The sequence below is a fragment of the Cyclopterus lumpus genome, chromosome 1, assembly GCF_009769545.1.
Source record: "Cyclopterus lumpus isolate fCycLum1 chromosome 1, fCycLum1.pri, whole genome shotgun sequence".
NCBI lineage: Eukaryota > Metazoa > Chordata > Actinopteri > Perciformes > Cyclopteridae > Cyclopterus > Cyclopterus lumpus.
This window is the reverse complement of record NC_046966.1, coordinates 13,554,279-13,569,839: the sequence shown is the minus strand read 5'-3', so window position 1 is coordinate 13,569,839 and position 15,561 is coordinate 13,554,279. Positions and strand designations below refer to the sequence as shown.

The 15,561-nt window shown below is 41.2% G+C and overlaps 2 protein-coding genes across 4 annotated transcripts; both read right to left on the bottom strand.

The window, feature by feature from the left end:
• Positions 1-3,154: 3,154 nt before the first annotated feature.
• Positions 3,155-15,560, bottom strand: LOC117735243 (nocturnin-like). Of its 3 annotated transcripts, XM_034539766.1 has the most exons (6): positions 15,447-15,560; positions 12,039-12,308; positions 5,139-5,266; positions 4,846-5,020; positions 4,151-4,482; positions 3,155-4,067 (listed from the first exon to the last, which is right to left on the bottom strand). In XM_034539766.1, the coding sequence occupies exons 3-6, from the start codon at positions 5,256-5,258 to the stop codon at positions 3,546-3,548; spliced, it is 1,149 nt and encodes a 382-aa protein (XP_034395657.1). In that variant the 5' UTR covers positions 5,259-5,266; positions 12,039-12,308; positions 15,447-15,560; the 3' UTR covers positions 3,155-3,545. The 3 variants fall into 3 exon arrangements, with proteins under 3 accessions (XP_034395657.1, XP_034395666.1, XP_034395648.1); XM_034539775.1 differs by lacking the exons at positions 12,039-12,308; positions 15,447-15,560 and adding an exon at positions 8,055-8,360; XM_034539757.1 differs by lacking the exons at positions 12,039-12,308; positions 15,447-15,560 and adding an exon at positions 8,051-8,356.
• On the bottom strand, positions 12,800-15,004 carry ccdc175 (coiled-coil domain containing 175). The gene has a single exon (XM_034539745.1). It carries the CDS (start codon positions 15,002-15,004, stop codon positions 12,800-12,802), a length of 2,205 nt encoding a protein of 734 aa, XP_034395636.1.
• Position 15,561: the final 1 nt, after the last annotated feature.

Genomic DNA, 15,561 nt, shown 5'->3' with positions numbered 1-15,561 from the left:
ATCAATTATTTTAATTATTAAAAAGAGAAGCATTGAAATCACAAGGTTAATGCAAAAAAACGCTGCAAAACAATATAAAACCACTGTGGATCACAGGTCACTTTGCTTAAAACAGAGGGCCAAATAGCCAGCATGCATTTTTTTTAACTGCCTTTTTGGTCTTGCCACGACATTTCAGAATTATTTTTTTTATCTGAAGAGGATGATGATTTGTGTTCAGACTGGACTGTTTCTATATTCAACATTTGAAAGTATATTCTATTTTATTGTACTCTTGTTTCAAAGTGTATTAAAGTAGATTTTACTGAAATATAACAGACATTGGAATCTGACTTGTCTTTTTCATCATGTTTTTGGGATTTATTCTTAATGTTTAATTTGCTGTGTGAAGTAGAAATTAGATTTTGGGGGGAGGTGGTGATGTCAGTTCTTACAGGCACAACTCCTCACAAGGTCCTACATGTTTTAGATGCCCCTCGCCACAGAGGTAAAACAAAACACAACCATATTCTGTTTATATTGGTATGTACTTAAGTCTAAAAGCTTTTAAATACAAATTTCTCATAGGCGCACATTTCTTGCATACCTCTTTAAAGGAATGCTACTGTTACTTATGGTAGAATATGATAGTGGTTGGCACAGTTCAGGTGGTGTTATGAAGCAAAATGTGTAACTTGAGTAAAAGGCATTTTTAATGTCATGAATTTTCAACAAACAAAGCTAAAGAGTGCACATAATTACAAATATATTGTGTTCTTACAATATTAAACACAATACAGCTGGTAATGAGAAACAATATCCCACATATAGCACATCCTAGATCTCAAAATCATGGACAATAAAATATTTGCATTTCACCTGTTTAAGTGGCTCACATCCTTCAATCAAACAAGTGACATTCTAGTATTTTGTCCTCCTTGAAATTGAAAGCTGGGACATGCTACCCGATCACATTTTAACGCTCATTGGACGTTGGGTCTAACACTCCACCTTGAATCCCATTGTTGAAGCACAATCTGTTTTACCAAATAAAAAATAACCTACCTCAGAGCTTCAGCACAAAGATGATGTCATCCATTGGGGCCAATAACCACAGATTGTGACAAATGGAAGTCCATAGATTCTGTTCGCCATACTCAGTACGTGGTGTCGGAATGCACCCAAAAAGGGTGTCATTGCATAATAATCATGAATACAATACAAAGACAAACTGGGACCTCTTCCATAGTTCCCATGGACTGTAACACCAGTCCACCTGCAACTGTCAATGCAATAAACAAGTGATTTTTGTCATAAAAACACAACTTTGGCATTGGCACACATTCAGACCTCTCCAATACGTCTAGTTTACGCACATCTGGCACAAAGTGTGTACCTTCACATATCATTTACTCTCTACCAACGTGGCACATGGTGCAGAATTATTATAAACACAATGCGATTTCTGATATGGGTTACAGGCCAAACCGGGGTTCATTAGCCACTGTAGACACAGTATGTATCCACAAATCTTTAAATTACTGTGTAAACTGATAGGTCAATACTAGCATTCTACCACCACCTAAAATGAAACAAGAAAATTACAGCATCACACGCTGTAATTTAAAACTGCACCAAAACTAATAAAACTGCTGCAGAACATGTTACAAATGCAAAGATTTACTTCATTAAACCATATTTAAGCAAAAGCACATACATCAACAGAATCATTGAAGAAGTCTGTCCAGTAAATTGCATTATCACACTGCAAGTGAAGCACGCGATGACCATTAGCGACATTAGGGCCATTAAACGGCAAGCAGCTGGGTTATTTAATATTTGTTTCTTAAACTCTATAATCTTACACTGCGAGTACTGTGTTTATTATGAGATGGTGAACTCCTGCCCATTCGTCACTATCTTTTCTTTCCTCCTGATGTGGATCAAAAGCCTCACGATGATCTTTCATTTTTGACCGGCATCATTCAGCTGAAATTTGACCGCTGTTAGCAAGTTAGCTGTTAGCCTGCTGGCAAGAGACCCTTTTGGATAGCACTAAATAATTAATTAAAATTCAGAAAAATAAACTTTCAGCATAAATCAGTATGATAATTACTAACTAAAAGTACATGATAAAAACACTTTGATTTTGTTAGTTCAGCCCATGTCCCTAATCGGAGGGTCAGGATTCACACCTATACCGCAGCCAGCCGCCAGGGGGGCGATCTATGGGTCAAATCAAAACCAGCCAATCCCAGAAATCAAAATATGCCACTGCAAAACCATATACACTGCTTTAAAGTCCAACAGCATTGCTATCATTGCAAAATGTATCATAATATCTACAAAGTAACATCATAAATGTTTTGTGTGCCAGTATTATGCAGTTTCCCCTTAACTTCCCTAAGATTTTCAAATGTACACTGTTTCTGTGGGTATTTTGCACGTCCTGCCGTCAGTTTACAGACTGTTGTGTTTTCTAGACAAAGATGAACCATGGTGTGCTGGAGCTGAAAATAAGCTCATGAATAAATATGATTAAATAAAGCCATTTTAAAATGGTGCTAATTGCATATTCCTGAAGAATATTTTATATTGGAAATGTTTTCAAAAGGCATAATGTTTACATAGTTGGATTTGAAGTTATTAGGCATTTAGAAGACACTCTTATCCAGTCTCAGTAGGCTGTAGGGTCAGTTAACCCAAATTATGAAACATATTTCCTTGGTGAATGGATTTAGTTACTCAAGAAATAAATCAAATACATTTGGAATTTCACAGCAAGGTGACTTGTCTCAGTTAATCTGGATAAAACACAGAGCACACTTTCAGCAATGTTAAATCGAGGCTACTTCGAAAGTGGTTCAATGTTCACTGTGATGCCTGAGGAGTTTTCTGAGTAACCAGGACATTGTTCCTTCATTCATGAACACACTGAAGTAATTTCTTCTACAATGTCGTGAGTAACACAAACAAAATTTCATTCACCACTATTCAAAACCCAGATAAATAAAACCAGAACTATAATCTGCCTCACTAGGAACAACTGGATAGTTTGATCATTTGGGTAAACGATCCTTTAATTCCAAAACCACCAACTAATTAGCAAACCAAGAGAATAATAGTCAGAGAGAATAAACAGTCGACAAACACTACACTGCAAAAACAACAGCCATTGAATGTAAACTATACATCTTTATTCTCAGTCACTCTGTAGTACAATGGCAGTTTGAAGCACAACATTTACTACAGTTTCAAGATTGAGATTGGAAACTATGGTTCCCATCCTTTACTTTCCCTGTGGAGGTAGACTATGTTGTTGTCGTTGTTGTTGTTGTTGCTGCAGCAGCATTCTCTGTGACTTCTGTGTCATAAGTTATCTGACTGTCCATCCAGTCAAAAATAACAAACTGTTTTTTCCTGCAACCTGTTGTCATCTTCCGCCTGTCACTCCAAAATAGCGTCTCATATGCCCGCCTTCTTGTTGCATGAAGCCAGTAGCCAATCTCGACTGTGTCTCTTCTCAGTGTCGCCTCTTCCTGTGTGCCGGTTCATCATTTCCTTCCTCACTCCTTCGCCTTAAAGCTGAAGTCACAAACAAGAGAGAGATGGTCTGATGGATAGCTAAAAGACGGAAGCCTGTTTGGCCCAATCTGTTCTTCAGTGGGCATGTCCAAAACTCTGTCCACTCTCAGTGTGTCCTGACTGTACCAGATGTAGTCCAGAGTGGTACAGCATTCCCCCGTAGACCGAATCTTCCATGTCGTGTACTCTGGCTCAGTCAAACCGTCTTGACTGAGTTTCTTATATGCAGAGTCCAAACCGAGAGGCGACGTGATGAAACGTCGGTACACCTCCTCAGTCGGGACTGCGTTGAAATCTCCACATATGAACAGAGGAATGTCTGACATGGGGGCACCCGCAGGATCTCCAGCATGCTTCTGGACCAGATTCTGGAGGTGTCGCAGGAAGTCGGAGCCCTGGGCGCTGCGGAACCACTCCCAGCCAGAACGAGCCTTCAGATGGGTCACGGCCACACACACACATCTCCCTGATCTCCGACAACGCAGCATCGTCACCACAGCAATCTGTAGCAATAGAGCGGTGTGTTAGAGGTGCTTATGAGTGGCTTCTTCATGTCCAAGATCGGCTTTACATAGATTCCACTCACCTGATTGGTTGGAATCCGCATGGCAGACAGCCTTATGTTCACACTATCTAACAACTCGTATCGCGACTGATCAAAGAACAGCGCACAGCCGTCGGGACCATTATTGCCCTCCACTTCCAGGCATGGCGACCAGGGTTTAGGGCAAAAGTTGCCGCTGTAACCGAGGCCTGCCAGAACCGGCTGGAGGGTGTCATAGTAGTGGTCGACTTCCTGTAGACACAGGATATGAGGTCTGTAGGTAAGGATCTCCTCTAAGATGAGGTACTTCCTGCGGGACCAACTGAGGGCCTCCGGGGGACACTGGACAAAACTGTCAAGTCCCTCGCCCAGAGCTGAAGGACAGGAGAAAGAAGGAGATCTGACTTCAGTATAGAGTTCACCTGGAGGAGCTAAACAATGCTCCATAGTTTATGTTAGCATCTAGTTTTTCAATGTCCTCCACTACTAATAGTTAGCTTAACTGACTGTCTGCAGTTTGGTGCTGGGCAGGTAGCATACAGTATGTTTACCAGAGATTTGTCTGTGAGATAAGCTGGAAACGGCCTGATGAGAACAGCACAGTGAATTGAAACAGTACTTGGATTCCCTCTTCAAACTTTTTTAAAATATCTGTTTTTGAGGCTAATGTGTCCTTAGATATATCAGAGTCCACAAAGCAGTGTGATGTTATATTAGACGGGCTAAAAGCAAACTACCTTGGGCCAATATGTTCCACTGCATCACCCTGACGGAGCTGCTGGGGACGCCGTCTCCATCATTGACGTGAGTGAACGTCCTGTGGAGGCGAGGTGCTCGGTCCCCGAGGGCCTCTTCACACTGTCGGAGCAGCTCCACTGGATTGGAGGGACATACAGGGGACGTATTCTGCCCCTGCAAAACAGACATGAGACTTAATAATATATTTCACCTGAGGCGGCAGATTACTGCACATATCTGCTAATGTGTCGGTTTCTGAAATCTGCATTGTTAACAGAAAAAAAAAAGTCACCTGACAGAAAGCTGGATCCAGGGTTGTGTCCGCAGGCTGGGGGGACGCAGGGAGGGGGAGAGGAGAGCTGCTGCTGGTCTGAGTCAGGGCGCTGTACAGCCTGGTGGCACCTCCACCCATCGGACACACTGATTGGAAGATAAAGACAAACATGGTGAGTTGTGTGTGTGCAAGGATGGAGAAAAATAAAACCTTCTGAATATTTGTAATTCTAATGCCAAATCTGTGCGGCAGTAACTGGTGTTGAGGTTCCAGATCTGTAAATGAACTGGAATACCTCCGAGAAGCATGTGGTGATGTTTTTTTAATTTAATGTGTCTGTTGACCTTCAACTCAGAATATGAGACAGGGGAGTGAGTGCCTCTACTGTCGCTGCTGAAAAGTAATCTGGCACAGCCTAATTGTGAGAAATCCCTGTTTTCTTAGTCTACACAGTGGCTTCAGTATTTCTGCTTCATGGGTGCAGCTCAGCTGACATTTTGTCCCCCAACAAATAAGACTTCCCACAAACTGCTATTGAGTATTAACAGTTTCATCAAATGAGTTGAAAATAAATTGTTTGCCGCATCACACTCAACCATGATCTTTCATGCATCTCCACCACTGAAACTGTTTAACCGGCAATGTGTATTTTGATTGAAATGACACATCAACTATACATATATATATTGTATATATATATACTGATGCGGGGGCAGTGCAAACAAGGTCACATATAAATCAGCATATATTGTTTGTTTTGGCATATTTGTTCGCTAACAGTTGCTTATTTACACATCTAGCCAGCACAGAGCAACATCAAGATCGATTTGGAGTTGTGTTACTGGCCACCAGATGAATGCAAGTACAATATTCACTCTCTCCTAGCACAGGTTAGATCTCCACCATCTCCCGAGAGATACATCTGTCTCTTTAACCGCTAGATAGTCCACTTGGTCACCAGCTAGTTATTAACAGCTTCTGTCAGCTGTTTGGTGCTTGGTAGGTAGCGTACAGTGGGTTTATGTAAGCTGTGTCTGGAAATGAAGTTGATGAGCAGTGGGAGTATTCATTATTCAAATATAAAATGTTCAAAAACACAACAAGAAGCTAAACGTGGCTTTAAAGCTGCGTAAAGCAGAGGGGAACTGCAGAGCTAGGTTATAATTGTATGCGTGTTTGTCTGTTTTACATATTGATTATAGCAGCTGCTATTCACTAGTGTTCCATGAGTAGTTAACAAAGTGGCCGTTTGTTTGTGAGAACTTTGAACCAAAGTGGGCCAAATTGACTGGTAGAGGGGCTTGTACACGTCCAAGTGTTGCAGACAAATAAACAGTAGTATAAAAAATACTGAATTTAAACTAAATATGATTTAGGTCTCCAATTAACTTCAGGCAAGAGTCCCTACTGGTTTGCATGACCATTAAATACATAGCAATGGACACTTCTGTCACAGAGTTTCAACAAGTTGTGTTCTGCTTATCTGAGGGGAGAAAAGCACAAAAACAAGACTGACCTTTGCTCTGTCAAACAAATGCTGGTGACTAACTTTCTTCCCGTCTCCTCTAGACCAGAACTATATGACTATAAAAAGGAGCGATCAGATACTTATGTTTCGGATCTAACCAGTTATGTGTGAGTGAGCGATACCAGGGCCCTATTTCTCTTACGTGGGTCAACTAAGTCGATCAAATGTCCTATTAGCCAGCTTAAATGAACAAGATGATTGACTTCAGGCTATCCCGGTTTCTCACAGGCTGATCCGCGCTCAAACCATCTCGTTAATTTGAGCCAGACGTCAGTTCACAGGATAGTTGCGCATGCCCGTCCGACTTCAAAAGGGGGAAGCGTCGATCACTGAAACCATGATTTACTAACAGCACAAAGGCAAATAAACTCAAAGGAAGAGCCTCTTTTTCCTCCACTGACGGGCAGGAGATGGTCATGAACGTATATGAGGAATTACAGACCATAATCATGGAACATCAAACACCGCTGTGAGGGCTAGACAAGAAGCATGGCAAAATCTGAGACAATTTAAATGCGTAGTGTTTGTCGACTAATTCTGCGTTCACATGTAATGAACACATCCATGAGTCTCTTAAGCACTAAATAAACTTTACGAACAGCACGGCATGCAGCGGCTTTCCCGATGTTGCATCACCGACACTGTAAAACAATGTAGCACAATGTACCACACTGTAAAACAATGTACCACAAGGCTCTGCATAGTCTGTGAGACAGTCAATGCGTGTGGTGTTCAATGTACGGCTTTGTCAGGAGTCAACTCTGCTTCCTCATAGGGTCCATTGGACCTTAGCTATGTCTGATGCCTGGTGAACCGGCCTCCCGCGTTGGCCCTGCTGATACGCCCCGCCCCCCTCTTCTCTACCTCCTTCTGTTTCATGGATTGTGGATTTCCATTCATACATTGTCATATTCATGTAATGTGTTTATGTAACTTTGTAACTCTGTTCATTCTGTACACATGACATCTATTGCATCTGTCCATCCGGGGAGAGGGATCCTCCTCTGTTGCTCTCATGAAGGTTTCTTCCCTTTTTCCCCTGTGAACGGTTATTTTTGGGGAGTTGTTCCTGATTCGATGTGAGGTCCTGGGACAGGGATGTCGTATGTGTACAGATTGTAAAGCCCTCTGAGGCAAATTTGTAATTTGTGATATTGGGCTATACAAAAACAGAATTGAATTGAATTGAATCTTCCACATTTAAAAAACACCCTGGTGCATTTAGATAAACATAAACAGACCTTTGACTGACATAAATGGTGCTCCATATCACCACCAGATATACAGAACCTCACTGCCACTCTGATCTTTCACCTTTAATGTCGTACATTAAAAATTACATGAGTAGATATTATACATTACAAAAATCACCTTATCTACAGTAAAATAGAGAATATCTTACCCACAGTCTCCATCACTGTCCACAGCTATGTCCACTCTGCACTTGAACAAATTGTCCTTTACGTCTCCTTTAAACGCTGTCACCCTGACAGATACTGTATGTTACGGTCAGCTGATTGAAGCTTGTGTTTTCACTGCAGGAGACAGTGACAATGACTATCTGTCAATGTATAAATCTGATGTCTCGCTTCTCACTCCCGCCTATAAAGCCTCTCGGAGGGAGAGTGCGATTAGGAAGTATTGAGGTCACTAGGCTAGATGGAATATTACACACGTTGCCCAATCCAAACTGCTGCTCTCTCAGTCTCACACACCCACAAGCTTGTGTGTGTGTGTGTGTGTGTGTGTGTGTGTGTTTTGCAATAACGACTTCCTTGGTTTGCATGTTGTAACCGCACTCAGGCCACTTTGATCACCAATGTGACGTCAGTTATTTTCCATGTACAGTAGTACTTTGTGCATTTCCAAACTGATAGAGCTCAAATTTAATAACATATTTGGCTGTAATCACATTTGAAACCCTCATAAATGTAACAAAACATATTTCTGCAACACAAAACTATACATGTGTTTTTAGGGTTTTGCTAATCCTTTTTTGTGCAATCTTACTTTAAAGCCAGGAAACTCTGTCTGTGTTCTTCACATATCTAGCAACACATTTCCAAACAGGCGTTATCTGGATTATTAACTGACCACATATAAAAAGGAATTTAAACGGCAATGTGAAGAGTGAAGAGTAAAAGGTGGAGCCATAGATTATATCTACAGTATGGGTGGAGTGTTCAATTATATTATAATGCTGGAGAGTTTAAAGAATAATAATGCGTCATGTTTTAATGTCCATATATTCTGAGTAAAATCTGACTCTGCAATGCTACTAGAGTGTGTCACACACAAACACACACACACACACACAGAGATGAGCACACATGATAAAGAACTAAAAGCTCGATTGACTCGTGAGTGGTGACTCACGTCTGTAGACGCAACACTCAGACTCTATGTAGTTTATTAACATTCACCACAAGTCACGACACAATCATGGTCGGGTCCGGCGTGAGATTAACAAACATGGTTTCTTTGGAATATACCTTGTTTTCAAGCAGCAGGGGAAAAAATGTGTCTTTCACAAAACTTATGTCCAAACATTATTACATAATATACGTCAGTGAGTGTATGTGCAGTGGGGGTAGTAGTGGGACTCGTATCATGTGGACAACTTATTGTGGATCCACGCAGAATCCTTTACCGCCATGGTTTGTGATGGAGAGCATGTCACTCAATCCTTTAGTGGCAGTGACATTTCCACATTGACAGCTGCCTCGACATTACAATATGTGTATTTTTGTTTGTTTATGTGATATCTCCCACACGGCTGAAACGATTTCACTGTGATGGTTGTCTGTTTGTGGTCTTATACCAATACTGCATATAAACTTTGTATTTGTATCCATCAGGTCATTCATTTGTATTATTTCTTTGCGAAGCAACAATATCTTCTGGCATCTTGTTTAATTGTAAACGTTACATTTTATACCTATGTAGTTACTTCCTCCTTAAAAACTTCTGTTATGATTTGATGGTATATAAATAAATTGAATTGATTGGAAATTCTATCTTAAAATCGATTTAATAAAACAACAAGACATAATCTGTACTGAGGGACAGCAGGGCTTTGGACTAAGAACTAGCATCCGCATGCTAACTTGCTGGTAATTAAAATGTCAATATTAATCTTCTCAGTTTCTTAGTTAGCATGCTAACGTTCATGAACCAGTTTACTGAGCAACATACTGTATAAATGACCTAATAATAGCACTAGATGAAGAGTTGTGACCGCCAATAATATTGTGATTCATCCTGAGGGGAACATTAATATCTGAACCAAATGTTATGGAATATAATATATATAACATAACATTCATATCATAGATCATACCCTGAATAATCTTTTAATAGTGCACCTAGAAATGAATAAAAGTCTATCTTTAACAGCAAGGAACCCTTAATAAAATCCCAGTTGTCCAAAATTATTTAATTTAATTTAATTTAATTATTTTCTTAAGTATTGCACTAAGGCAACTAAGGTTTTACCTGTATTTTAGCTATTCTTATTTATTTATTTTTAGCTTTTAGGATGTTTTAATTATGTGAAGTGTCTTTGAGTATTATGAAAAGCGCTATATAAATTAAATGCATTATTATTATTATTATTATTAAGGCACATGCAGATGCATGTGTCTGATATCTTGCAGACCGCAAAGTCAGCGATGTGTATGTTATGTAGTTTGTGGTATTAAATTGCTCCTTGACTCTCTGACCTTTAGACAGGCAGCCCCCTCCACTGCAAAGCTGAGTGAACACAACACTCACTACAACTACACCACAACACAATGGGGCCACTCAATCCATACATATGCCTCTTGCATTAGTTATGATGGCGCAAGCTTGTTTTAGTTGTGAACAAACTGAAACATGAACCCCTTGTCTCTTGGTACAGTATGAAACAACATAAGTTACAATGAAAGAATAACTTCAGTGAAAAGCACTCAAACTACTTCGTCACATAATGCAAAGTACATGTCAGTCATACTAACAATGGAAATATTTTACTCAATAATATATATATTAGACTTGATATTGTTATAGCTGTAGGAAAAAATGAATTGTTGTTGTCCAATTCTCTAAGCTATAACATGAACAAGCTTCCGGGACTTCGGAATAAGAAAGACAAAGCATGGACACACATACATTGCTCAGGAGAAGAAGACTTTCTAACCCTCAGGCTCACAAGAGACCAATAGTCCACACAGTTGGTCCATAGTATGGCTAAACTTTCAAAAATATATATCTATATATACCAATGACTTGAGGGCAGTGCTTGAAGTGTAAAATAATAATTAGTACTCCCCTTATACACATCATGGCATCTGTATCAGCAATCTCTTACAATCCCTCTTCTTATTACTATTTATTTATTCTTTCTTTAAGCATGTTGTATTCTACTCTGTCAGATATAATCAGTTGTTATTTTGTTGTTAAATTATTATATTTGGGCTATACATCTTCTATAGTAGGCCTATAATACTCCAATAATATAGTAACTGAAACTGAATATTAGGGCGAAGGTGGTGTGTTCGTAAGCCTCTCGGCCTGTGAGCGGGTCATTCAGGTTTTAGGAGCAGTGTCCCAGTCAAGATGCTCGTACATATTATGCAGCAGGATAAAGATACATTCTGAATAAAAGATGCTTAAGATATTTGCTGTTTGAGGGTCCCCCCTCAAAATAATTTGACATCAAATAATGCAATTTTACATAGTTTTGGACCATTACAATTACTATTAATAATGCCCAAATAGCTTAGAGAAATTAAAGAAGTTAAATTATTATTTCAATATTTACACATATCACTCGTATGAACATTTAATTCCTCTAAAGTGTTTGTTTGCCCTGTTAAAATCCTTCTGTCAATCAAAAAAATATAATTTCATTGATTATTTGTTCACAAATGTAAAGCAAGTTATATTGAACAGTTCACTATTATTTCCCAAAAGGGACGTGAGCATTGTATTGATAATTTACAGCACCCTTATTCAGATGAGTGTGTCTGAGTGAGGTTTATCATGTGTCCTTCGACTGAAGAAAACAAGTAGAAACCATAAAGAAAGTTCCCACATGACTCAGCAACACATACTGATGAACAAACGTGTTTGTGGGACACAAATCTCCACGGAAGAAGAGTCGTGCTATGGCATCAATCACATTCAAACACAATATTGATATTGAGGAGCAGTCACAGACAGATACAGCTTGACAGAGTGAACATACTTTAGATAATTCAAAGTCACTTGGAAGCCAAAAACTATTCCAAATAAATTATAAGATACACTCTGACCATACAGTAGAGATACAGAGCCTGTGGCTGCCAGACCACACGGCACAAAGGAGTTCAGAGCAAAGTTGACTTTGTATTTATCCAACGACTTACCTCCTTTACTGGAATTAGCTGCGTCCCTTCAGCTCTACTTCTGCGGTCTGGTTTTTGGATCTCTTTCTCTGCCTCTCTGTGGTCCCACTAGTGTGCGACACAGACGGTGGGAACGTTTCTCTTTGTGCATGCGTCTGCATGCTTTTGTTCCTGTTTGAAGTGGTGGTTGATTGACCCTCTAGCTACAAAGGCAAGGTCACAGTGGAGGGCAACCCGGTCTCCTCTGCCATCTGCTGGTGCACAGGGACCAAGTGTCCAACTTCATACAGTCTGAAGAGAAAGAAAAGTAAGAAAACTCCACTTGAACAGGTTTTGTCCAAAAATAAACCACGTTACTAAGGCAGAGCAGCTTTATTTACAGAGCACATTTCAAACACAGATTAAATTGAAGGTGCTTTACATTGGCTCTATTTTAGCCCTAAAATTACAGACATTTTGATTAGTTGTTTCAGGAAAAGCAGCACAAGAAGAACTAATAACATTAACAACTATTCTGTTTCAGCAATTAAGGCAATGCAGAAATTAATCAAGTTATTAGTAACACCTGTGTTGGACAAGTCTTCACTATTCATACCAATACAGCATCTACCCTACACCATTAATCCAATACTGTCAACATATCAAGTGTATATGTCCCAGTTTAAACTCAACCTCAACTGCTGTGAGCTTTATTACATTTTTTTTTATCACAAATTAATATCACATTTGTAATATATGTATTTTATTCCATACACAGGTTATCTGAATTCTCAACTCTGCTGTTATACAATTGTTTTATCCCCTAGTCGTTTGCTGAAGTCTAACATTTGGTGGTGTAAAAGTGTGCTGACATTCCCCAACTGCTGTCTCCTGGTCTTCAGGTGGTTCAACATGGCACTCGACGACACCAACAGCACACCATCGCTGTTCTGACCGTCCAGAGTTACCAATGAATCCTCTTTCCATGCATCCTGTAAGCTCTCAAACAAGGTCTTTATGTTCCGCTTGAACTGGTGAACCTCCTGCCAGTATCGTTCTTTGTCCTCTCTGACTCCGTCAACATCCTCTGTCATCTGTCTGATACAAAGATGCAGCCTGCTGTTCTCCATGCTGACCTGCTCCAGTTTCACGCCATTGTCATAGATGCTCATCTCGACAGCTCTCAGCTCCGAGGCCTGCTCATCGAGCACGTCCATGTAACTTTCTCGCAGCTCCTCCAGCTCTGTCTTCATGTCTTCTTTGGGCTGCAGCAGAGAGCCCGTTTTCTCCTTCAGCCCCTGAATCAACAGCTTCAGATCGGTTCTCCTCCTCCTGAATTCGGAGGTCAGCGTATTCAATCTCTGGTGCCTGGATTGCTCTTCATTCCACTTTGCAACCACCTCCTTCAGCATCTCCTCTTGCTCCTTCACCTCCCTCTGCTTCTCCACGTGGCTCCTCATGATGCTCACGGTCTTTGCTGTGCACCGCGCTATTTCCTCCTGGTGTTTGGTTTCTTTTTGTCTGTATTCTACCTCACACTTGGTCACATGGCTCATCAGCAAGTCAGCATTTGTGCTCTTGGGATCGCGCTTTTGGAGTGCGGTCTCCTCTTGTCGAAGCTCCTGGTATCTCATCCTGGTGTTGCAGATATCTGAGGTCATCTTTGCCACGTGCTCCTCCTGGTTCCTCTTCACCTCCTCCAATAGCCTTGTTAGCCGCCTCTTCTCCTCCTCAAAATGAATGACGTTCTTCTTCTCTGTATCAACGTTATCGCACAACTTCCCCTGATTCCTTTTAAACACACGCTTGGTGATCGTTTCGGCCTCCAGGAGTTCTCTGATCTGCTTGTCTATCTCTTTGATCTCCTTGCTGTGTTTGACTATGGTGGCGATGCGCTCCTCCAGCTGCAGCTTGGTCTGCTCGAGCTGCTGCGAGACGTGGAAATGCTCTGCTCTTACATCGTTTTCTTCATCATGCTGGTGCGTGAATATCTCATAGATTTGAGCCAAGGAGTCTTGACAGAGCGATCTTGATGCTTGAGCCTCCTTTATTTCATCTTCCACTGTGGCAATTTCTTCTTTAAGACGCTGGACGGCAACACAGAAGGCTTCTCCTAACTCACGTAACTCCTTCTTCAGCGTTTCTCTCTGTTGCCTCAATTCTTGATGCTTTTGAGTTTCCCCCTGCAGCTGTTTCTCGCACTGGCACCGAGATGCTGCCAGTCTTCGCAAGTTGCTCTCTAGCTTGGCCACGTCAATTATGAGCGTACTCAGATGGTCATGGGTTTCTCGTTTTTTGTAATTAATTATGTCCAATTCTCCTCTGCTCCTCTCAATCAATTGCTTCTGCTGATTAACTTTATCCTTAGCCTGGTCCACCTCTCTGTACAGGTTGTCTTTTTTTACCGTGAAAGCCTCTCTCTCCAGCGCCATCTTTTGCTGCAGGGTTACTTTGTCCTGTTTGACAGCGGTGATGCAGGACTTCAGCGCATTTATCCGGTCCTTCGTCTCATCAAGCTCTTTCTGCGAGCCATACTTTAAGGTGATTTGCTCATTCTGAACAGCAATGATCTCTTCATGTTCAGCCTTCACCTGCTCTCGCTCCAGGTACAGTGCCTCCTTCTGGCTCAGGAGTGTTTCACGCCTCTTTACAGTGGCTTCTTGCTGATGAGAGACTGCGTTGAGGTCTTTGTGCAGCTGCTCTATCTCTTCAGTGTTAGATGCCCGGGCTGCTGCTACATCAGCCATAGTTTCCTGGCTCATTCTTTCTCTTATATTGTTAATTGCATGTCTCAACTTGCTGTTTTCTATGGTTTCCACTTCCAAATGCTCATGAGCAGCATGACAATCCATCTCAAGTTCAGTGATCGCAGCAGTTATCTCCGTCAGGTGGAGGCTGGCTTCAGGTGAGAAAGGTACTCCATCCTCTTTCAGCTGCTTGTCCAGTTTCTTTAAATGCTCGAGAGCAACCATGACGGCCGGGAAGTCCGGCACAAGACAAGAAGCCATTTTATATCCCCGTTTGTTTTGTACGTGAGTGTCTTATGCGCGAAGCAGTGCACGTGTGTCTGTAGCTAGTTCAGCTAGACTCCAACCACCGATAACTTGAGAGTGGGGTTGCCGTAGCAACAACTAACTGGCTACGACGAAAACAGCGTGCTACGGTGAGTGAGAGGGGCCAAGTGGCGAAGCGGTCTGCAAACTATGAGCTAATTGTTAGTAGGCTAACGTTACGCAAAACCAATGTGGTACGTTACCGCAAGAAAATACGCTAAAGTTACGTTTAAATACTCAGAAAAGATAATAACTGTATTTATCCCAATGCAGTTGTTACAACGGCTCAATAGTGAAAAAAGCGAAGAAATACGTCGGGTGACCTTTGCATTTCAAGCATGAAAACAACGTGTTATCGTACGAGAGTCTGTCCATCGGCAGCGGGTTCAGTGCTTACCTGAAGTAGAACAGCCGAGCAGACGTTTGGTTACAACCTCGGCGTCCCAAGACGTGCGTGCGAGCTGGAAACAAAGCTCAGACTCACCCGGTGTGTGACAGCCAAGCTCTCGGTG

What these genes read in the sequence shown, in the direction of transcription:
- LOC117735243 (XM_034539757.1), bottom strand. An exon ending in TGGATCCAGCTTTCTGTCAG is followed by an intron (nt 5,021 to 5,138) that starts GTGACTTTTTTT and finishes TCTGTTTTGCAG; the next exon opens with GGGCAGAATACGTCCCCTGT. An exon ending in GTGGAACATATTGGCCCAAG is followed by an intron (nt 4,483 to 4,845) that starts GTAGTTTGCTTT and finishes CCTGTCCTTCAG; the next exon opens with CTCTGGGCGAGGGACTTGAC.
- ccdc175 (XM_034539745.1), bottom strand. Translation starts at nt 15,004, where the DNA reads ATGGCTTCTTGTCTTGTGCCGGACTTCCCGGCCGTCATGGTTGCTCTC.